This window comes from Ceratotherium simum, chromosome 17, assembly GCF_057802395.1.
Source record: "Ceratotherium simum simum isolate JZ-2026a chromosome 17, ASM5780239v1, whole genome shotgun sequence".
Classification (NCBI taxonomy): domain Eukaryota; kingdom Metazoa; phylum Chordata; class Mammalia; order Perissodactyla; family Rhinocerotidae; genus Ceratotherium; species Ceratotherium simum.
In genome coordinates, this window is record NC_141916.1 from 8,103,255 (window position 1) to 8,128,158 (window position 24,904).

Below are 24,904 nucleotides of genomic sequence, written 5' to 3' on the forward strand. Positions count from 1 at the left end.
TGCCTCTGCAATGAAGGCCTTTGCTTTCTTAGACTATTTTTGGGAGTGAACCTTCTGGATCTTGTGAGGGCTGCTTCTTTTGCACTCTCCTTAGGGGCCGCCTCTTACGTCCTTGGTTAAGCCATGAAAGGCTTACTGGTTTGAGTCACTCTTAAGATCTTGTTCATCAATGGCCAGGTGATGGATCCTTTAAATTGGTCGTTTATCTCCTGTTAATCTGTATCATGTCAGTTTAATTCATAGACCAGCCAGAAGAACCTAGAGACTAAAAGAAAATTTCTTCCTCTCTTACATAATCTACAGTCAGCACCTACAAAGAAAAATTGTACTGGACACTTGTTAAAAATGGCAAGGAAGATTTTATTCAAGACTATTGCAAAAGGGGAGAGAGATTGAACTCAACTTCACTGAAATAAAAGGCAGGAGGAATTTTAAACACTGGGTGAGTTAGTGGAAAATTACTGGAGGACACTTGGGGAGATTGGTCAGTATGATTAGGCCATCTGTGTTTGCTCATTGGTGCATATCAAAGTTAGGCTCCTACCTCTCAGAGACTAGGATACAGAGGCTCTATCTTCCTTGAGATTACATTTCAAAGGGAAATGCTCCTAGGTACTTGAGAAAGACATTCTTGGGTTGTAAAACTGGCAAGAGTCTGGGAGAAGATTACATCTCAAAGGGGCAGAGAAAGAACTTACAATTGCACATTTTCTAAAGAAAATGCTCTAAGAAAAGGAAGGTCAGGAGGCTACAGTCTGGAAAACACCTGTCTCAAGTTTTTTCTCGCCAAGGAGAACCTGAAGGCCTTCTTGGCCATCCACTTTCCATACTCTTCCCCTTTCTAATCCCACCTCCAAGCTCTCCAGTTCATTGAAGAATGTTGAAGGCTTCTGGTTCTTACTGAATTTGATTGAAGTTGACCTGATGTCCCTGCATTACTAGTTTCTTCCATTTGTGACACACGTCCTGCCCTTGCACAGGTGTGTCTCTTGGCATTTATCCTTTTTCAGTACCTGCGATCCCTCTTCTTGATTTTAATCTTATCTCTGCCATCTCTTCCGTATGTCCCATGGCTTGGAATCACATACACTATGTTCTGGGATAGTTGACATTGCTTTCATTTGCATTTAATGATTTTTCATATTGTAACTCTCTATCTGATGTCCTCAAACACACCTCTAAGCACAGTATTATTTACACCTCTGGTTATAAGATTTTGCCTAAAATCAGTATAGTTTGGGCTGTATTCTTTTCATTAATAGGCATGCTATCACATTGAGGATTAATATTTATAGTCACAAAACAAAGGGAAAGAACAGATCCAGTACAAAGACACCATAGATGGAGCAGCTGTGCTCTCTGAGAGCAAGAGGAGACCACTGCCTTGTGCCTGGGCAAGCCTCACAGCCCAGGATATACCATCTAGGCTTTTCAGAGAAAGAGATTATCACTGAGTTTTCAGAGTGCAAAATCTCTGTCCCCCCATAGGAAAACCTGTTCCTTACCAATTGATTTTAATTTCTCCTAGGATTTTAGTTTCCCTTCTTCCCCACCAAGAGAGTTCACAGGACATAATAATTTATAGAAGCACATTTTCAAAAGCTTGGGTATTTAGCCTAGAATAAGACCATAGTTGGTAAGGGCGGGCTTTAGCAGAACAGTTCAGGGTGAGCATTGGTGGTGATTTATATGTTCTAGTTTGCATCCAGACCAGTTAACACCTATGATTCCAGCATAATCGTTAATAGCAAACCCTTTTACTCTCAAATGGGTCCTGATTCGGATAATAAGTTATACGGTCACTTGAGCTTTGTCCCTCCAAGTTTTGATCTCTTCCGAGGATCCTCTGCTGGCGTGGTGAAGGCACACCTCCTGATGCTCTCGAGCTTTCAGATCTTAATCATTGGATTAAACTCTCATTCTCTCTCTCACTCTCTCTTTCTCTCATATTCTGATTCTCTCTCTCTCTCTGTCTCTTATTCTCTCTCTCTCTCTGACACACACGCACACACCAGTAACTCCAGGGAAAAAGTGTAGTTCTCAGACTGACTACCTTCGAAGCATAATTTAAGAAGAAAAATGTTGCCTTAAATGCAACGTAATATGCAAAGATATGTGCCCACAGTGGACACAGAGCTCTATATTATGATGCTAAGCTCAGTTCATTCGCCAGTGGGGCTCATTGCTTTGTGTTTTCAAAAAATGGAGATACGGTGATGACCTTTTATTTATAGAAAGATCAGCCAAAGCTTTGAAAATGTAGCTTCTTTTTCTTTTTACAGGTCACATTTTAAAGCATGTTATCCTCTCTCATCAGTCTCTGTAAGCAATGGGTAAATGGTAAAATGATTTATTTCCTATTTTGGTCTGGAGCAAGTCCCAGAGGCAGAAAGGGGGTAGATGGTGACGGAGGGAGAGTTATTCTTCTAGTTAAAAGTGGACATTGATTTTCACATTTCCCAAAAGCAGCAAATTAAAATTAGAGCAATTACATAATTAATTCAAGACAGCTAATAAGCAAGAGGGCTGGGGCTGATCTAATTCCGTAGCCTATATTCTGAATCAGTCCCCTGTCCTGCCTTCCAGCTATGTCGTAGTTTGCTCAATGTTTGTCATCTCCATGAAGGCAGGGACTTTGGCTTCCCCGTGTTTAGCATACCATAGGTGTTTCAATAAATATTAAACGAATGACTGATTGAAGTCATGCATGGGGGGAGAGGGAATAAGAAGTCATGCATGCTAGGGTGAGAGGAGGTGCAGTGTTGGATCTGAAAGGCAAAGTCAGCATGGTGGCAAGTGTCCATCAGAAAATGTTCACAAGGATTCTCACTAAGACTCCTAGGGGAGAAGCCAGTTCAGCATTGGGGGATGGATGTGATGAGGAAATAAGCTTCAAGAGTGGGGGTTTGGTGGCAGAGCAGTTTGGCAGTTTTTCTGAGCATCTGCCTTGTCCCTTGGGTAGGAAGACAGTGCAGGGCAGTGGTCATGGTGTGGGTTTCAAATTCAGTTAACCCTTAAGTTAAGCCCTTAAAAAAATCCCCAAAAGTGTAGAGGTAATCAACCACTTTACATTCAGGACCCATTTTATCCTCACCACAGTTTTATGAGGTGGATGCTGCTATTCCCATTTTATGACTGAGCCACTTAAACTCGGGAGTGAAATAACTTGAGCAAGGTCATGCACAATAGGTCAGCTTTCTAATTTGGGTCTTTCTGACCCTAGAGAATGAGCTCTCAGTTGTCCTTTTCCTCAGGAGGGCTTTATGAGAATGCTGTTACCACCAACCCCAGCTACCCCCTCACTTGCCATTGATGACACTGCCTCCTACTTCTCCAAAGGTGTTAAGAACAATGTCATTTCTATTGATAGCCAACATTTACTGGGTACTTACTGTGGCCAGATACTGTTGCAAGTGCTTTCTGTTTATTAATTAATTAAATCCTCACAACAATGCTATGAGGCAGATACTGTGACTTTTATTCTTTCTACAGATGAGGAAACTGAGACGTTGGAAGGTTAGGTAACTTGTCAAAGGTCATGCAGCTCGTAAGTGACAGAGCTGGAATTTGAATCCAAGTGGCCTGGCTCTAGAATTTGCGTTCTGGACTGGAATGCAACTGTCTATGTTATCTCCTGACTCTTAGATAAGAAGGTAACTTGCTAAGGGCTAGATCCATAAGTTAGTTTCACTGGAAACCATTGCCACCTGTCGTACCTCTCATCCTGAAGAGTATTCTTGTGAGGAGAACAGGGTTACAAATCCCTGGACTTGTAATAATGATGATAATGATAATAGCCAATAATCGCTGGGCATAGTCTATATGCCGGACACAGTGCTAAGAGCTTTACTTGCTTTCTCTCATTTAATCTTCCCAACAATGCTATGGAGTATTATTGGAGTATTGGAGTATGGAGTATTATTGGAGTATGGAGTATTATTCTTGTTTTGCAGATGAGGAAACTGAAGCTTCAGTGTAAGTCACTTGCTCAAAGTCACAGCTGGTAACAGCTGTGTAAAAGCCGGCATCTCTCTGATTTCCTCTTGAAACCACCAGATGCTCTGCTGCCTCCCACCAGAAGGCTGTTTTAGCCTTTGATTTGTTAATTAGTTTTCCTGGATGGTGTCCACCTTACACTGCCCAGGAGGGCCTGTTACTGTACGTGCTCACTTCACTTTCAGGAGAAAAAGGCAAATTACCCAAAGAACAAACTAACACCAGGGACCTTTTCAAGAAAATAAATTCCTGGGATGCCATTTGGTCAGTATCCACTTACTGCTACATTTCACAGTAGGTCTTGTGTTTTTTTCCATCTGAATAAAACTACACTTCCAACACACCCCAGGAAAGAATGTCCATAATCAAGGTCAAGATTAATACTGAGAGGTTAAATGTTTAGAAGTTACTGTTTAAAGAAGCAAGATAAGTGTTTTAGAAAGTTTTACATTAGAAATATTTCAATACAGGGTTTTGGATAGTACATGTACTATGGTTAAATATACACATAAGTAAACAAAACAAAAACATATACCTTCCTATATTGTTGTTATTAAAGATATACGTAAAATTATAGAAATTTAAAACCAAAGGGAGCTTTTAGACATCATCTAGTCCAGATCAGGAAACTAAGTGAGATCAATGTTTCTGATTGGATATGGCAACCTTTCAGGCATCTCGCAAAATTCAGATTAAGCGTCGTCTTCTTTACAAATTGTTTCCTGATCTCCCTTCTCACGCCTGCCCCTCACTGGGTGGAACTGACTTCTTTATCTCAGTGCATTCTGTGGCTGTTTGCATCATGGCCCATTTATCACTTTATTTTTTGTGTTCATGGCTCTCTCTCTACTGCCTTCCAAGCTCCTTGAAAGCAGGGAAGGTTTTTCCTTTGGCTTTATATTGTCAGGAGCTAGCACAATGCCGGGCACTTAGTGTTGGGTGAATCTTCAGTGTGTGAATGAGTTGGCAGAGATCTCACGGTTAGTTAGTAGTGGAGTGCAAATGAGGGCACAGATTTTCTGACTCACTGACCAATGATCCTTCTACTAAATTTCGCTACTTCTCTATTCTAATTTGAATTTCACATCATAAATGAATTCTGAAGTCGTTTTTTTTGAGGACATTTTCAGAAGCTATCAACAACAAAAAAAGCTTAATTGATATGACAGTGTAAAATCCTTACTCAATGAATGGGTAGTACGGAATATAATTTCTTCGTGAGCTACTAGCATCTTTCTTCTAAAAACTAAGAAAAGCCTCATGTAGTCTTCCTTAATAATTTGACTTAGGATTTATACCCTTTTGATCTGGAGTGACACTCAGAACTTGGATGTTCCATATTAAAATTGCTGAAGTGTAGAGGAAAGAGAACCTAAATTTGCTTTTCATGTCAATCACTGGAAACAAAGCAAGGCTTCCATGAGTGAGAAAAGATTTTGTTGGAAGGCAAGTTTTTGTTCATTCTTGAATAATACTGATTTCTTCTGTTTATAAGTGTCTTGGTGGCTTCAAAGAATACCCCAGATGTAGAAAACTTCTTAGTATACAGAAGGGTATGGCATTATGAATCTGCAAAATTAGATATAGGAAAGAGTAGAAGTTTATCCTTCTCTCAGGGGGTAATCATTTCCTAAAATTAAATGACTTTAGTGCTTCTATCCATCTAGATTTGTACATAGCACACCATATAATTCATTTTTAGAGTAGAAAAGAAGCTTAGAGATACTTCGAATTTTGTAGTTGAGAAAACTGAAGTCCAAATAAATAAAATGATTTTTCAAAGAATTGTCCTGATCAATTTAGGACCAAAATCAAGATCTCCTGGGTCAGAGTGTAATGTCACACTGTTTCTCTGATGAACAGGTTTTCATTGATTATGTTGGATGTTTCTTCTACTATGTACAAATGCTACTGGTTGAAATACTTTTAGCTGACATCACATTTTTTTCTTCATTACATTATATTAAATGTTCTATTATCATATATGGCCAACTTCCTTATTTTACGGATGATAAATTGTGAGTTAGGGAGATTAACTGATTTACCAAAGATTAAATCAAATCGTCAGTTTGTGGTAGTACTGGAAATAGACCCTAGGGCTCCTGACCTCCCAATCCAGGGCTCATTTAGTGTACCTCTCCTCCTAAAACCCTGCTTGGTGCTCCAATAGAACAAATTAAGCACACATATACGCATATCCACAAAATAGCAGGGTCAAATATTCTTACAATTTCTAATAAATTCATCTAAGCCTGAACCTGAAAAGATGATTAAATTTACTGTTTTTTCTCTTTGAGAACTCTTGTAGTAAACCATTTATTTATTCATCAAGCATATTGATTTTTTTATTATAGATCTCAAACTGTGCCTCATGCTGAGAATTCAGAGTTGAATAATCATGAATTTGGGCCTCACTATTTAGTAGAGGGAAACAGAGATATAAAAAGTAAATATAGAAAACCAGTACAGGTGTTGCAGAATAAGTAAGAAAATGTTAATCAGAGGAAGGAGTGGTCCAGTCTACCTCAGGGGTTGATTAACATCTTCATAGAGTAAATGGTGTGAGGTTCTAAACTTGAAAGAAGGGGTAGATGTTTCCTGGGCGTAAAAAGTGGGGTAAGGACTCAAGAAAGAGTGACAGGTGGGCTGGGCAAAGATATAATAAGGTTCTAAAAATAGTTTCTATGACCTCAGGGTAGGGTGCAACAAGAGTGCCAAGGAAAATGAGGCTGGAAAACTCAGAGATGGGCTGATGGAAGGATGCTTGTGTTATGCCCAAGAGTTTGAATTTACCCTGTGAAAAATGAAGAGCCAAGAATGGTTTTATACTCTGGGCTTAATTTTAGAAAGAGATACCGTGGTAGAACGTGTGTATTTATGTGTGTGTAAGGGAACAAGCTAGCATACAGACCAGTCAGGGGCCCCTCATGGCTATGCAATGAAACGATAGTAGGGATGCCTAACCTAAGGCAGTGGAAGTAAGTCGTAGAGGAGGAAGGGAAATTAAGGAGTTGTACAGGAGGCGGATGAGAGGAATTTGGTGAGCAAAGAGCTGTAGGGGGGTAGGTAATGGAAGTGACATTGAACTGGGAATTAAGAGAGCTGAGTTCTAATTATGAATCTTCCACTCTCTAGCTCTGTGATCTTGAATTAGTGAATATTCTAGATGTTGCTAACCATCAATTTCCTTTCTGTAAAATGGTAAGGTAGGACTTTTTATTATTCTTTAAGTCTCTAAAAATCAGTGATTCTTTCTTAGACATCTGCATCATATAAATAGATTCGAGGGTCGAAGTCAGGTCTTCTTAGCCTCCATAGTAATTATAGCTCACATTTACTCTTTATCAACTATAAGCGTTGCTATGATTGTTGGCCCAATTGATCCCATTACATCCCTTTATGGTGGGTGATCTTATAATTCCCATTTTACAAATGAGAAGCTGAAGCATATAGAAGTGAAATAATTTTTTCAAATCACATCTCTTTGTTCTCTGCATGTCTTAGTCCATTGGGCTGCTGTAACAAAATACCAGAGACTGGGTGGCCTGTAAACAACAGAACTTTATTTCTCACCGTTCTGGGGGCTGGAAGTCCAAGATCAAAGTGCCAGCATGATCGAGTGAGGGCCCTCCTCTGGATTGTAGACTTCATGTTGTATCGGAAGGGGCGAGTACTAGCTCTTAGGAGTCTCTTTTATAAAAGCACTCAGTCTTATCACCTTCTGAAGGTCCTACCTCGTAATACCAACACCTTGGGCATAAGGTTTTCAACATACGAATTTTGGGGGAACACAAACATTCAGACCATAGGACTGCTCTTTTTACTGACTACGTAACTTCCCTTAAGAAGCACTGGACTGTACTCAACTTCTTCCTAGGTCCATTAGTAAGAATATTATTGCATATTAGTTAATACTTGCTATTGTAATAGATATACCTCTAAATCTCATTGGCTTAACATAACCTAAGCTTAGTTCCTGTGCATGTGAAACCAGTTAGTGTCAGGGAGTGGATCTCTCCTCTACACAGTCGTTGGGGGACCCAGGCTGATGTGGCTCTTCAAGGTCCCCTTTGGCATGGACATCTATCTGAAAGGGGAAGGGAGAGAATGGCTGATGGAGTGGGAGGTTTTTATAGGCCTGGTCTTGAAGAAGTGTAACTCATTTTTGCCCACATTCCCTGTGTCACATGCAAGGGAGACTGGAAAATTTAGTACAGTTTTGTGCCCAGGAGGAAAGAAAAAGGAGGCTTGATGAAAAGATAGGCATTCTCTTTTAAAGCTGGGACTTGAACCTAGACCATCTGACTTCAGAATCCTCACCCAAATCACTGTGCTCTATTAGCTTTTGGATTTGATTGCTCTTGTGGAATCAACAGTAATCAAACTGTTTTCTACATAAAGCAATATAAGGATGCCGATTGGCTTTATAGTGAATATTACACTGTGTAGTTAAGATTCGTGACTTCATACAGATAAGAAATATATCCAAAATGTAGATTTCCTAAACTCCCTTCTCAGGTTCTCATTAAATTCAGTGACTTAATGAAGTTAATTTATGTTAGTTTGAAGCAATTAAAAAAATCTGTTTGACTTTCATTTTCTGATAGGTCTAATATATTGTACCTATTATAATGAAACATAATCATTTTATAAACTCAAAGAATTTTGGAATTGTAAAGAACCTTTAACTCTCACTCTAAAATCAATCTGGTTTCTTCATTTTGCAGATGAGGAAAGACGCCCGGAGTCCTAAATGACTTCCTCAACATGACGTTCTTCAGGGACAGAGCTATGCACTAGACCCCACATAGTGCATCTTTCTTTTCATTACTCTTTCTACTCATTTTGTCAGTTTCCTCAAGAAGCGCTTGGGCTGCACTTCACTCCTTCCTAGGAACACTTATAGGAATATTATTAATCCTAAAAGAACAGCGCGACTCTTACAGTGTATAGGAACTGGGGATGTTCTGATTCTTCACATTTTTTGTATAATTTGAGATTAAGCAGGAAATCTGCTTTTAAACTTTTGCCGTTACAAACGTTTGAAAAAATATAATGGACTATTTTACCTTCATAGTAATTTGAGCCAGCCTTAGGATCATCATTTGAAACGTCGATTTTCACTATGAGGTAAATGTAGACAGTGTGACTGTTAGACTGTGAATTTCCTGGATCCTACTTTAAAGGTGGAAACTTGTCTCTTGCTCTTAAAAGTGGGGATAGAGAAAGCTTCTGGCTAATAATTAGCTTTTGTTAATTATAACTTTAATTAAAAAAGGAGAAATATCCTCGTCAGCACATTTTTGGGTCAAAGAACAGAGACATCATCAAGTTACCTCAGGAGAAAAGGAGCTCATTGAAACCTTTTCTATAAAATATTTCAGGAATTCAGGAAAAATGTCAGGAAGACCTCAGGACGACAAATACCAAGGCAGCTCGTGGGAGTACCTTCTCTCTTATCTCTTAGCTCTCTGCACCTGTGCTTAGTTCCCTCTCCTGTCTGCTTCCTCTGAGTCCCTGTGTCTTATCACTGTGAGGCGTGCACAGATCTCTCCATGGGTCACCTGACTCTGGATGCCAGGTGACCTTTGGCTTAAGTGCCCATTTCCATGGGGCAGCTCTGTGACTTTTAGTTCAAATTTCTAGAGAGGTGGATTTGATTGGTCCTGTTCCTCTTTTTCAGACGAAACCTCACAGCAGAAGTTGCTGGACAGTTTATAAAGAGACCAATATTCCTTGAGGGTTCGCCTTCCTCAACATCAATTCTCATTGAAAATATGGATGTAGAAGATGTTCGTGGTTGAACTGAGGGGCAATGAATCTAAAATTCTCCCAAGAGTGAATCTTCTTCTGTTCTGCTCTTTCTCTTAAAATAGACTGGAGGACATCCTCTGGTTGCGAGTTTGCTTTTGTTAATAGAGACTGCACTGTTATTAGAGTCATTATCCTTTATGGCAATTTGTTTTTTCCCAATAATTTTATTTTTTTCCATATAAAATGGAGCAGTTTTAGAAAGCAGCCTTTGTAAAAATGTCACTGGCACTTGGCTATTTCCTCCCTGATCATCCTGACTTCATAAATTATGTGAACTTTTGAAATTTCATGGAGCTATTTAAATGACCATTTCTTTTAATTAGATTGCTTCACCATGAAAGTCTAAAAATGTGCCCTATTTTCTTATTCTAATGAATTAAAGTGAGAAATTAGCTGCCTCCAAAAGTTTTGTTTCAGCACATTTTTTCCACTCAAAGTGATTTACAGCAACCTAAATCCACTAACTAGCTTGCGTTTCAGATGCCTATTGGTGCATGTAGGTGATGCTTTCTTTTTGCTTAGAAGGTGTAATGCAGACTCTGGGGAGCTAGTCAAGCTCGGTAAAACTATTAAATGGGAGTGTATGGAGACAAACAGAATTTCAGAATCAATGAGACAAATCAGAATACAAATAAGAACTGAAATCTAATGGAGAGGAAACCAAGTAGGAACAAATTCACAACTTGATGCTAAATTTACTCTCTTCTGTAGTTTGTGTCACATTAGTTTTTTTTACATGCATCTCATGTCAACACAATTAAGTATATATATATATTTTTGAAACGTGATATTAGAACTTTTATAAAATGTAGATAACTTTCCCTAACAGCCACATTTTTGTAATTTATGTACGTGTTGCCTCATTTTGATATTCATTAAGAGTAAAAATAAAGATAATTAACATTTAGGTAATGCTATACAATTTCAAAGCAGTTTCCCATACATTATCTCATTCAGTCTTCATAAGGACTCTATGGAGCCATTTTAGAGATGAACAGGCCAACTCTTTGAAAGAGGAGTGGACTCACTTAAGGGTTCACTCAAGTATAGTGTAGGTCAAGCTAGGCTCCGACTGCAGTATTTCAGCTGCAGAGCTCATGTGCTTTCAAGGCCACCAAGCATTGCATGTGGGGACAGTAATGTATTTCCTGCGTTCCTCCACATCGCCTGGAATTGTCTGTTGCGTGTATTTGGAGCTCCACAGAAGAGGCCTCTAGCATAGTGTTTAAGATTGTGGTTTCTGGAAGCAAACTGCCAGGATTCTACACTCTGATTTTGCCTGTTACTAGCTATTTTACCTTAGGCAAGTTACTCAATATTTCTGTGGCTCAGTTTCTTCATCCGCAAATTGGGAATGATTATAGTTTCCTCTTCAGTGGTTGTTTTGATGATAAAATGGAATAATGCTTGTCATACAGTGAATATTCAATAAATGTTAGCAATTACCATTATTCCATAAATTGTTTCCAGAGTTTTTACATATAGAATGTGATACGCACAGCTTTGTGCTCTTATTAACCTAAGGCTAGCAAACACTACTACAGGTGAATGATTTGCATAAATAAATATTATTCAATGAACCCGTTTTTCATACTTATGTATTTATAGTTGATTCACAGATGATGAATAAAATGTGACCATGTTAACATATGTATAAACATATATGTATACCTATAATTATATTATATGTAATTATATGTGTGTATGTTTATATATATATATAAAATTTTAAAAAATCTTTGCATGCATACAAATCAAATGCTGTTTAATTTCAGGGTTTTTTTCCCCCACTATGGAGAAATTCCTCTCAGTATGTAAAAAAGCAGTTGGAAACAAAGGTTTTGCTAAAATGCTTTACAGGACTTCATGCCGGAATATACCAGTCATCATAGCTTTGCAAAACATTTAGGAGTCTTAAGATATGATTTAAGCGGCAGTCTCTTAAGGCAATATTTCTGGGGCATTATAGGGCCAAGGAGCCTATGTTGAATTAAGGCATAAGGATAATAAGCTTGGAAGGCAACAATCAGAGCCAGGTAAGACTTGGGATATCTGTTTTCCTAAGAATTTAACCTCTGTCTCTCCAGTGTCATTTCACAAAAATGTAGGAGACAACACTTTGTGTTTATGCATCACATCCAGGGAGGAAAAAAATAGCAGAATAGCGAATAGCAGAAGAGTGTTTTTTTTTTTGTATGTGTGTAACTTGGGAATTGTGACATGAAGAAATTGTTTGTTCTTTTTTCATTCAAATTTTCTCCAGGGGGTCTTGCATCATTTTAGTATGATGCTAACTGATTGTCTGTGAAGCCTATTTTGTTAATTTGGAAAGCCCTAATATTTGATTAGGTTAGTTTATCATGAGCTCTGTCTGAATCTGTGTAGAGAATTCTAGTAACTGCTTGAATTTTCTGCAGTCTCATTAACTTTTTAAAGGAAAACCACAGGAATTAGTTTTACCTTCTTAAATTGCTTGTTTACCGTTTATTAAACACATACCACATACTGAGCAGTTTACGTGAAAAATTAGTCTTTGTCTACAAGAATTTGGTTATCATAGGAAGTTAAGATACACAGCAGATGAGTGAGAAAAGTATACATATGCCACGCTTAGGTGAACTAAATTGTGCTAGAAGATTTGCTTCCCTCTTTTGAGGATATCTCACTTCACTTGGCATATTTACCGGCGTATAAAAAAAAAAATGACTGAACAGACGATATTCTCCCTACCCCTGCCTTCCAACTCTTTGAGTTTAAGATTATCTATCCATCCATTCACCTACCTACCTATCATCTATTCTATTTTAGAAAGGTTAATTATCCTTCTCTCATTCTCCCACAAAAAGCTTTACAACTTCCACAAAGCCTGAGAGGGATTTTTCATAAAATCCCCTTCCTCACCAGGAAACTCAACCTGAGCGCCTGTGCATTTTATTCATAGGCAATGAAGAGAAAGTTCAGGGCAGAAGAGCCTTATCTGTGGGGCTTACTCTTCCAGGTCACCCTTATTATTAATCTCTTAACATTTAATACCATGTTCTCTGAGGGGGACTTGCTTCTCTGTCTTCCCAGAGCAGCTCCTACCTTGTTCTTCTCTGCATTGCACCAGATGGACGTCATTTCACCTCCTTTCTCCTCAAAGGAGGAAGAAGCACGCTTTCTTCACCAGAGCTCTGATATACTGAACTTCGCCGATGTAATTATCCAGTTGTGGGCTGATTCTTTACAATCCTTTGAATTATATAAATATCTAAACAACATTTTCTTTCTCATATTTATTCTTCATTGACTTAAATAAGCTAGAATGATCCAGGTTTTGAGATATTATGCTCCACTGACTTATCTTCCAAGTAAGTCATTTGGAAAAATACACCCTACTGCGGTCTAGGAAGCAGTAGAAAGCACTACTGTGTGGTCAAAGTAGGCTAAGTTTTGTGGCAGTAACAAACCACCTCCAAGTTTTAGAGGCTTGTAACAACTTAGGTTTATTTCCCACTCATAGGTCCATCATGGTTGGTGAGGACTCTGTTCCATGTCTCTTCCCTGGGGACTCAGGTTGACGTAGTCTCCACTAACAAGAACATAACTGGTTGCTCTAGCTGGTGGAGAAAAATGTGGTGAATTACACAGTAGCTCTTAAAGTGCCCATCAGACTGACATCCTTTGCTTTATCTCATAAGTGACTCATTACTTTAGCTTTCATTTCATGGGCCAAAGCAAGTCACATCATCACATCTAAATTGAATGGGGTGGAGAAGTACAGTACTACCATGTGTCCAGAAGGGAGAGAACTGGAAATATTTGGTGAACAGCACTACTGATGACCGCAATTACTTTGTCCTCTTATTTTTCTTGTCAGGCAAAGGAGCGAATTTTGATATTGGCATTGGGAAGGGGAAACGGACGCAGCATCATCGCCTGTCCATTCTTTTCCAGTGTATGAGGAAATCTCCTTATAATAGAGATGGTGAAATGGTCTTGGTGCTGCAATGATGCCTCTTTTCTCAGGGGAGAGGTTGGTGGGACCTCACTGTGTGCTCCTCGCTGCCTAGTACTGTGAAAGAGAACAGGGCCACCATCAGGCTCTCCCCAAAGCTGTCTCAGCTCAGTGCTCTGCCTCACTGTGTCACCATCTGAAGATGCCCTAATAATCTCTTGTCTCTAACCTGGCTTCCATTCAAAGACTAGCAGGACCAATCTCATCATAACTCAACGTCTCTGTTTCCCTAAATCACTGTCAGAAATCTAGGCATCCCGAATGATCTCTCATCATGGAGGTGTTTATCCCCATTCTGCTCTGTAATCCCTCCCCTTCTTCCATCCCACTGTGTCCTCTGCAGTTTACAGCGGGCACCAGCCAACTCCCTGCCAGACGATCCCACTACTCCTTCCCAGTAAATTTACTTTTCCTCTTTCTGAGACATCTACTTCATATACTCTTTTTTCTTCTCAAACATCACTCATATTCCATAGAAAAATTAGACGAAATCAGATAAGATACTGCCTCATCTTTTCACCACCTAATCCACTCAGACCTACCTGCCTCTGTATCTACATGTCCCACCTCACTCGTTAAAATGGATTAAGTGTCCGCACATCAATCTAATGCCAACCCCCAGGTGCCCTGAAGCTCAATTCCTTTTTCCTTCTCAAGAACATTCTTTCTTAATTACCCATTTTCTCTCCTATATTGACAATTTCTCTCTCTACCAGATCGTTTCGGCAAGCAAGCATGCTTTTATGGCACCCATTTAAAAATCTTCCCTTGACCCCATGCTTCATTCTAGCTATTGCTTCATTTCCTTCTTCCCTTCACTGCAAAACTCCATGAAAGTTTTATAATTGCACAGTTTTACATCCCATTCTCTACTAAACTTACTTCAGTTGTGCTTTTATTTTCATCATGCCACTAAAATGGTTTTTACCAAGATTAAATGCTGACAATAATAATAGCTAACACTTACAGGGTGCCTGCTATGGGGTAGGCAGTGTTCTAAATACTTTATACGTATTAACTCATTTAATCCTCAAACCAACCCTATGAAGATGATGCTATTAATATCTCTCCTCTAGACTTGAAAAACTGCTACTCAGAGATGTTAGGTAACTTGCACAAGGTCACACAGCTGTTAGGAGGAGCTTAGATTTAAATCCAGCTACTCTGGTTTTAGCAAACCCAAGAATCTATTCTTTCACTGCTGTGGCCTGGGTTCCTTTCCTGGTCAGGGAATCACACCACCTGTCTGTTGGTTGTCATACTGTGGCAGCTGCATGTTGCTGTGATGCTGAAACTATGTCACCGGAATTTCAAATACCAGCAGGTGGTACCACGGTGGACAGGTTTCAGCGGAGCTTCCAGACTCAGACAGACTACGAAAAAGGACCTGGCAACCCACTTCTGGAAAAATTGGCCATGAAAACCCTATGAATAGCAGTGGGGCATTGTCTGATAGAATGCTGGAAGGGGAGAGGATGGCACAAAAAGACCGGGCGGGGTTCCGCTCTGCTGTCCGTAGGGTCACTAGGAGTTGGAGTCAACTCCACGACACCAATAGACTAGTTTTGGAGTCTATGCTCTTAGCCATTACATCATATTATTCTTTTAATTATTCTCGTCCTATTTCTGACACAATTATTTCTCCTCATTTATTGAACCTTTCAGCAGCCTTTGACAAAGCCGATCAATCCCTCCTTCGTGAAACATCTTCTTTTTTCATTTTCCGTGCCTTCGTCTCGTGTGCTTTTTCTCTTACTTCGTGTGTTGCTCCTCATCAGTCTTCTTTGCTGTTTCCCCCATTCCAGATCTAGGTTTTGAACTGTTCTTTCTCTTTTTCTCTTCTCTGCTGGCAACCTTTCTGTGGTAATTTGGTTCAGTCTCTGGCTTGAAATATCACCTCTCAGCTGTGTGTGTCTGTAGCCCAGATTTCTTCCCTAAGCTCTACTTCACAAATGTTGCTGCCTGATTGACATCTCTACTCAGGTGTCTTATAAAGATCTCAAACTTAACACGGACAAAACAGAACTACGGACATTCTAACCAAACCTGTGTTTTGCCGAACTCTCCTTTCCCTAGGCCTTTTCCGTCTACCAGAGCCCCCAGCTTCTAATTTCTGAGGACAAGCTCGAGAGTAATCCTTAATTCCTTCTTCCCCTGTAGCTCACATTCAATACACTAACAAGTCAAATCAACTGTACACTGAAACATCCCCCTCCGACCTGCTACTTCTCAACTCTGCTGCTGTTAGTCTAGTCTAGTTTCATCCTTCATAACCTAGACTCTTGAACCTCTTCATAACTGGTCTCCCTGACTCCACTCTTGTTTTCTTCGCTCCATTCTCTAAAGAGCAGCTTGAGTTAACTTCTAAAGCATGAATGAGATGATACCGTTTCCACCCAAAGGCTTTCCTTTGCAATGAGAATAAAATCCAATCTCCTTACTGTGGTGTACCAGCCCCTACATGACCTTCCTACATTTCTGACACGTTTCCCTGGACTTTCAATTGTTCAACCACACTCTAGCCACACTGGTCATCTTGCTGTCCTGAGAACACATCACACTTTTCCCCATTCCAGTACCTTGTCATTTGCTGCTCCTTCTCTTTGGAATGTTCTTCCTTTCTTAGATCTTCATAGTGGATGCTTCCTTCTCATCACTCACATCATCATTCAGATTACCTCCTCAGAGAGGTCTTCTCTAAGACTCTTGCTAAAATATACATTCTCTCCCTGCTTAATTACTCTCCATCACATTACTCTACTGCATTTCCTTCAAGGACCTTAAAAATCTAATATTGTCTTATTTAATCATTAACTTAGATATTTATTATTTGTTGTCCCCACAGAAATATGAGCCCTTTGAGGGCTGGGTCTATGTCCCTCTTATTCATTGTTGCATCCCCAGGACGCAGAACCATGCCTGATGTGTTGGATTGACTCAAAATGTGACTAAGTGCAGTGTAGAAAGCAGTATATTGACTTGAATGATATAACAAAGCATTCCATAAATTCAAACCAAATTGAATCATCCTTAGCTAAGAAAATATTTTCCAGAGGGTGAGAGGATAGGAATAGAAGTCTGGATCTCAAGTTTTTAGTTTTGTGTTTGAATCAAACACAGAGAAATCCCCATTTGTATCTATAGTGGCAGAAAAATCTTTGTGACCTTGGAAGTGGTATTTGCTACTTGAAAGTTCTTTTGAGGATTACATATCAAAGCTGTATGTCACACCTGAGTTTCTTGGTCTTACAAGGAGGGATGAGGTGGACAATATGTGTGATTTGCTCTCTCTTACAAGAAAAATCTAGACAAGATATAACCTGAGTGTTACTACAGTGGTTCCTCATCTCCAAGGGGAAGATTAACATAAAGACATGATGTGCTGATCTCATTTACAGTGGGTCTCAACGTGTTTATAACAGTAACTACTTCAGATCTACTTTTTCTGTTTAAATTTCTGTTTTTGTATCAATCACTTTTTAAAAATTTCTGAAAGCATAGTATTTAAACAAATGTTAGACTTTAGGCTGTTTTTATTTTTAGCAGATGAAACTTTTGCTTTATCATTTCACAGTAGGGTTAATACTTTGAAGAAGAAATGCTGAAAAAAAAAAATAACGATGAAGACAAACTAGAACTCTATCATGATGTGATAAGTGAGGTCCCAAAATTTCAATCACCCAAAAAGTTCACCCTCGAGGTTCACTTACTGGGGATTAGCGAAATGGGTGGGAGAGGCTCACAGCTTATTGGACTGGGGTTCTAGACTGGATACAAATCCATCCAAGTTCTGGCTGCAGTTGGTGCCGTTTAGTGGCGGTTGTTCCCTGAGGCAAAATTGGAAGGAATGGTTTTTGGGTCCTGAGATTGGCTGGGACTTTCGGGGAAATGGCAGCAATTTCAAGAATCATCCAATTAGTTCATTTCTAGGGAAATGGTGGAGAAGAATTACTAAGGGGGTGGGTTTCTCCCTCTGCATCCTCACTTCCTAAAAAGAGGTCCCCTGCCTGACCTTCCGCTCACCCCCAAAGGAACATAACCTTTCTCGACCCCATGCACTTTGAGAATGGGGCTGGTCTCAGCCCCTTTGCAGGGCACCTTGTCCAGAGGTTTACCTTACTTTGATGAACATGTTGAACAAAAGGGTGTAAAAGAAAGTCATATGCAAGTAAATATGTTTTTGATGGCACCACATATTGCCTCTATATTTCAGACGGTTCTAATAGCTCATTCTAATCTAGTCACTAATTGTTGCTGCTTCACCAAGCGTTTGCTGACAGAAATGGTCGTACCACATTTAGAAAAGAAATCAAATCTGCATTATGGAGTCAGCATCATTATATTTCTAGTTTCATGCATGGTGGATCCCTTATAGAGCTATATTTAATGTACTTCTAATTAAAAAGAGGGGGGAAGTGTCCAAAGCTTTCTCAATGTTGTCTCATCTTTTGTTTTTGTTTGTGCAGCTCACCATGTTAAAACGGGCACTTGCGAGGTGGTGGCCCTCCACAGATGCTGTAATAAGAACAAGATAGAAGAACGGTCACAAACAGTCAAGTGCTCCTGCTTCCCCGGGCAGGTGGCTGGCACCACGAGAGCTGCTCCATCTTGCGTGGATGGTGCGACTTCTTCCATTACTCATTGCGATAGTGTAGCTGGGACTGCGTAGCATTGGAACCCCACTCTAATGCTGCTGACTGAGGTCAATCCTCGGGGAGCACGCTGTAAATCATGTGGTTGATATGAGGTTATTTGGGGGGCATTTTGAAATCTAAAATCCTTCGGAGGGAGGTCTAAGATCTTATGCAGTTTTGTTACAAAAGGCATTATAATGAGGTTCCAACAAGTCCATGTGCTTCTTACTTTGATACCGTGAAATATTGATTTGCCACCCAAGGAAGGGGGTGTGTGTGTGTAAATTAACTGAGGAAGGAAAGATAAAAATAGATGATTAAATAGTATGGGTTTCTAATCCTATGGATGGTTGCTAAGAATAAAAAAATAAACATATATATGAGTAAATGTTTAGCTGCGGATAGAATTTACATGAAATAGTGATTTTTTTGAAGATGCATCAAAATAAATAATTTCTTTATTTGAGGCTGCACCTAATTACAATAGGATATTAATCTTTGTATGGGTCTATTTAAGTAATGTTACCATAAATAATTATTTGTTAAGTGCTCATATTAGCATGGCACATGCCTGGGGTTAATGGTTACCACAGAGAGTAAAAGAAAATTGTTTTAATTCTAATGCCCTCCTGATTTTCAGCCTACTAATGGGAAATATAACATTTATTCTAAAATGTTGAATCTAAACTGGTCATGGGCTCATTTTCTTATATGTTTATGTAAATCAGTGCATGCACACATCCTCATAGTTTCTTTCCAATATATTAGTTTTAATAAAGCCTATATGTTCACATTAGAAATCTTTAAACGACGTGTCTATTGTTAATAATACTATATTATGCATTTAAAAATTCGTTAGGAAAGCAGATCTCATGTTAAGTGTTCTTACTACAATAAAATAAAATTTAAAATAAAAGAAAAATCCCTTTAGTCAGAAAATCTAGAGAGATTTAGCTCCTGTGGACAAAAAAAGAAGCTTGCCTCAAAACCCAGTCTACCCCTGGGGGGAAGAATTGGTGGCTTTCGTTCCTCTTTAAATGTGCCCCCAGAGAATTAACAAGCCCAAATGGAAAACATTGAATCAATTTTTCTATCTCCTGTAGCTTCAATAGTGGAACAGAAATGGTGGTGCCATATGCAGCCGTGTCTTGAGGGAGAGGAGTGTAAAGTTCTTCCGGATCGGAAAGGATGGAGCTGTTCCTCTGGGAATAAAGTGAAAACAACCAGGGTAAGTGGAAAACCATCTTGGGAAAGCAAAGTGTCTCTGAATTAATAGAGTGTGGGGCTTGTGCAGTGACATCTCTAAGTGGTGGTTGTACAATGAGAGAGTATAGTTTTCTATAGTACGTTTTTTTCCCATTTTCTCCCCAGCTCATTTTTTCATAGCACATTTTTATTTCACTCAGAATAACATCTTCTGCAGATTGCCATCAACTGTCACATTATCTAATAAATAAGCACTGTTCCGTCATGAGATACTAACACAAATGTGAAACCCCCCCAGGATGCATGTCAAATGCTGGGAAGGTGACCTTAATCCCTTATTCTTCTGATGGACAGTCATCTGAATAAATTCTCAAAAAAAAGATTTTATTTTATATATGACAATTAAATTTTCCAACTAAAAGATTCTTTCATTTTTATGAAAGTAATTATTTTGATCTCCCTGATTTCTGGATCAATAAATAGTTTTTAATGGGTAAGTTTGTAATCATTGTAATGGGTTAGTGAGAGGAGTTTCCGAATCTCAGGGTCAATATGACAAGAATACTTTTCAGACAATGCATTTCATCTTGCAGTGACTGACCTCTAGGGAATGGGAGAGAAGTGAAAAACAGTTAGCTTTATTCTTTGATTTCCTGACTAGTTCGATGGATATTCTGGACTGGCAGAATTTAAATTCTTTTCTTGGTAGAATCATCAAATGAAAGCTTGTTTTAGTCTTGTTTTGCTTTTTCTCTGAAGGGAAAGCAGATTATTGATTAGAATTGGATAATTGGGGACTAGAACAGAATAATGGCATATGGGGATGTTTTATAAAAAGGTAACGAACTAGAAACTAGTTAATTTATGATATTGTTTGACCATAGCAGGTTTTTTTTAAACCTCATTTGGACACAATCAAGAGTACTATTTTATAATGCCATCAGATATATAATTTAGTCTACTGAGTAATAACTGTTCAGACATACATAGAAGTAACCAGGTTTACAATAGTATAAATAATAACTTTATATTTTGTGAAATTATTCCTGACTTTAACTTGTTGGCTAAATGCTGGTACATCTTTCCAAAATCCAGAGTGCCTGATCAGTTAATTAGAATAATTGTATTATTCAGTTAGTTAGCACATGATATAATCCATATTGATTTGTTAAAAGCATTTTGGTAATATAAAATTTCCTCGTAAGCTACTTATAGCATGAAATATTTTTTTCCTAACACTATTAATTCTTAGTCCAAAATAGCACTCACGGAAATTCACTGCAGATTTGAGATTCTAAAACAGTTTTTTAAAAAAATAGTGAGCTCTCTACAACTAGATTCTATATTTTTGTTACTTCAGTGGACATAAGGAAGCTAACATTTATTGGATACTTAAAACATATGCCATATACTGAAGAAAGTGCTTCATGTGAATTAGCTCATTTAATCCTCTTAATAGCCCAGTGAAGAAGATAATATTATCTCCTTTTTACAGATGAGTAAAAGAAAACTTCAAAATGTTAAGTGACTTCCCAAGGTCATATAGCTGATTAATAGGGAAGGCAGGGTTCAAACCACAATCTTATTCCAGAACCTAATCTTTAACCTCTAGTTTGTACCAGAAAATTTAACTTACTCTTAAGTAATGGATGAAAGTTTTCTATAGTTCTGTTCATATGAGGTAGACCTTTAAAAATATCTTTAACCTTTTGGCTTATTGAAATGAAAAGGTCAAGACCATGTGATCTAAATTCTCGTAGTAAATTGTTTTAGAAGCGTTGCTTCTTGTTGTGCTGTATTCTCAGTGGTCCAAACTTAAGATTGAGTCTCTGTTTCACAAGTTCTTCGTAATGTAATGAAACAAGAAGGAGGAGAGACTGAGAGCTCGTGAGTAGGGAAGATCACATCTAGATCCTCTAGTTTTAGTTATAAGGTGCTCTCCACATGTAGTGGATTGCACTTCTTATTTTTCTCTCATCTCTTTTGCCCTGGAGAACAGCTCTTAATGGAGGACCTCATAGACAAGATTGTGGAGAGGATTTTTGCAACAGTAGGTGTTTGGATTAAATTACTTTTAAGATTCCTTCCAACTATGAGATTCTATAATTCTCATTTAAAAAGGAAAAATCATCATCGTATGTAAGAGAAGACAAGAGGGCTTAAAAGAAGGAGCTTCTTGAGTACAATCAAAGTAATTTTTTTTTCCTTCACAAGAAAAAAGATTCCTGGTGAAAATGAAGGGACTTAGACATTTTCAACTAAAGGAGCATCATGACATTCCAAATGGCTAGGCAAAAAGATGTGCGATTATGAATATTAGTTTGGCTCACAAAACAATCTAGGTAAATTTCTCTGAGGCCCTAAAGAAGCAAGGTTTCCAAGGTCTTCAGGTCATTATTTTTCTGCCATCTCCATGGAAATAGTGCAAAAGTATAGGAAATAAGAAAAATTCCTGAAACAGCTCAGCCACAATATTGCTTTGCCCACAGTGGAAGTGTTGGACAGAGGTGGTTTCTGCCATACATAAATAGCAGCAATATTATTGAGAAGAAACCTAATCATTATCTTAATCATTGGCATTATTTTTCACTGGCCAGTCTTAAGTAAGGTAGCCATGGTTGTGGTGACCCAAGCAGCCATTGAAGCCCTGATTTGGCAGGTCCTAGCCACAAATTGGAAAATCTAGAAGTTAAACAGGAATAGGTTACAAAGTAACTGAAGAGCTGCTCTCAGCCAAAAGTCATTTGTGTTTCTTACACAAGATATGTTGGTCTTGTGGGATTATCAGTGCAAGCAAAATGGTCCAAGAAATGATTAAAATTTGCAATAATGTACATCCTCCTTTATAATTGCCCATATCCAATCTGGAGTGCTCTGGTAAGCCTAACGTTAGGACAAAAGCAGTCGGCCAAAAACAGCAATGAGGCTTGCTTGGCCTCATCAGAGATGTGTAGTACCTTCCAGAATTGGCTACAAAGCAGAGACTGCGTGAATTCCTCATTGAAGACTACTTTGGAACTTACACCGTACTTCCTCCTATAAATGTGAATTATATCCTCTCTGTCTTTGTACTGGCTTCAGGAAGCTTATTGTTCTGACCCATTCCCTATTTGTCCCACCAAGGGGAAAAGGCAAAGCACAGAGAGCCCTTGTTGGAACATCAATATTTTACGTGTGTGTTCTTCAAAACCCCAATCATTTAATCTGGAGAGAAAGGCGGATGCAACATTTGTTTCTGGAACCCTATTTCTTACTTTAAATGTGGAAACTTATGACTGTCTGTGACATCCATAACCATCTATTGTATTATTTTTGAGAACTCCTAAGTTAAAAAGAAAGACAGGAAAAGTCATGAAAGCCTTTTGATTTCAAACTCACTTTCAAAGATAAATAGGAAAGAACTTTTCAGAGTCATTAATAAAATAATGGTCTTTCCAGTGTGAAAGAACACATAATTATATGCTAATTATCTAACGCAAAAGTGGCAAGGGGAAAGGTGCTGCACAGCTTGTAAGATGTGAGAAAAAAATCTTTGATAACATTGTTGGACTCCTCAGAAAAAACAGACTGTGATTTCATTTCTTTTAATGTTTTGATCTTCTCTCTCTGAGGAACATCGCCTAAAGGAAGTCACATTCTGCTTTTAGGATTTGCAGCCGTTGGCCGTTGGTGTGGGCTCCAAATTCCAATGGTCACTGCAGCTCTCATGTCAGAGTCTTATCTAAGGAAAAATGAACTTAACTTCATATTAAACAAGATTTTACGTTTTTATTAGAAACATTATCTTTATGAATCATGGTCTATTTACTTTTCATATGCTTAAGAAATTTTCTGGATAATTTTTAACTAATTGGAATTCTTTCGTCTTTACTTATTTACTTAAAGTGCCTTAAGCAGGTAAGAATTCTGTAATTTTTTAATGTCTCTTTACATATAAATGGATTTGAAGGGTAGGCATAAAATATTTTATTTTATTGTATATGCAATGAAAATCAACAGATATTAAGAATTTCCTGTGCATAAACATTCTATAATAATAATGCTCATATTACAATCAAAGCAACAAAGGCAAATATGAAAGCATTTACTTAGCTCTTAGAGTGTACTGGGCGCTCCACTAAGTGCCCTGCAGGTATTATCTTATTTAATTTTCCCAACCATAGTAGGCACTAACAAGGGTACAAAGATGTATGGCATGATCCCTGCCAACCAGGAGTGTGCCCTTGAGTGGGGGAATGAATAGTGTACGGCATTATTCTTTTCTTTATCCACATGCAGCCCACTGATGATAGACATTGGCATCACTGGTATATGTAAGTCAAGAATAACATTGTTATAATAATGGAGATAGCATAAGCCTTTAATTTAGCTTCCTCATCTGCAAATAAATGAGGATGGTGAGCTAGATTCAATTTCAAGTTCCTCTAACCAATATTTATTCTTTGGTTCCATATGCCAAGGACATTTCTAGCTTCCTTTCCAGCAAAATTTATATGACATTAATAACTGGCTAATCTCAGAAGATAGATAAGCGTTAGGTCTTTAATCCTTTCCCTGTAAGGGAGAAAAAAAATAGCATCTTATGATGCTTTGTTGATTAAAGCCTCAAGTCATCCCCTTCCAGATGCGGATTTTATACCAAGACTCGGCGACTGTGCTCTGTTGAACAGCGTCTAGGGATGCTGTTTCAGGCCCAAGGCAAAGGAAGAACACAGCAAGAGGAAAAAGGTTCATTTCCTCCCCTTAAGGTGGTGCAATTTGTGTGAATTCTTCAGTCTTGGTGCTCTCTCTAGCCTTGCAAATTTAATCACAGACTTAGGATAGTGTAGTTCTTTCTTGACCAGCCATTCTTAGCAGACACATGCTCCATTCATTTGTCTTCATTTCACCTCAGGTCAGGCCCTAAATTGCACCCTGGTCCATAGCACAGAGCGTGATGGTCTTTCAGGCTGTGATGTTCAAATTATTTTGATGGTACCTACAGTAAGAAATACATCTTACATTGTGATCCAGTATGCACACAACACACACATACACTCGTACACCCCACACTAAAATTAAAGTCCTGATTTTTTTATTTTATTTCTTCCTTCCGATCTGAACCTCATAAACTGATTTTATGACTGGCCAATATGTTACTATATGCAGTTTGAAAACCAGTGCTTTAGGAAGTGGTATTTGACTGCTTCCTGTGTCTGCTCCATGGAAGTGATAGCCACTTCTAACTTACAAAGAGATACAAACTACTAAACAGACA

General features: G+C 38.5%; 1 protein-coding gene across 4 annotated transcripts in view; it reads left to right on the plus strand.

Moving 5' to 3' along the window:
- The window catches only part of TAFA2 (TAFA chemokine like family member 2), a 410,445-nt gene that overhangs the window by 356,685 nt on the left and 28,856 nt on the right, over window positions 1-24,904 (plus strand). For all 4 annotated transcript variants that reach the window (XR_015554917.1, XR_015554919.1, XR_015554918.1 and 1 more), the window contains exons 3-4: window positions 18,274-18,426; window positions 19,545-19,669. Coding sequence is in view for 1 of the 4 variants with exons in the window: in XM_014786691.2 (XP_014642177.1) it covers window positions 18,274-18,426; window positions 19,545-19,669 (278 nt within the window). In the remaining 3 variants the exon portion in view is untranslated. The remainder of the gene's footprint in view (window positions 1-18,273; window positions 18,427-19,544; window positions 19,670-24,904) is intronic.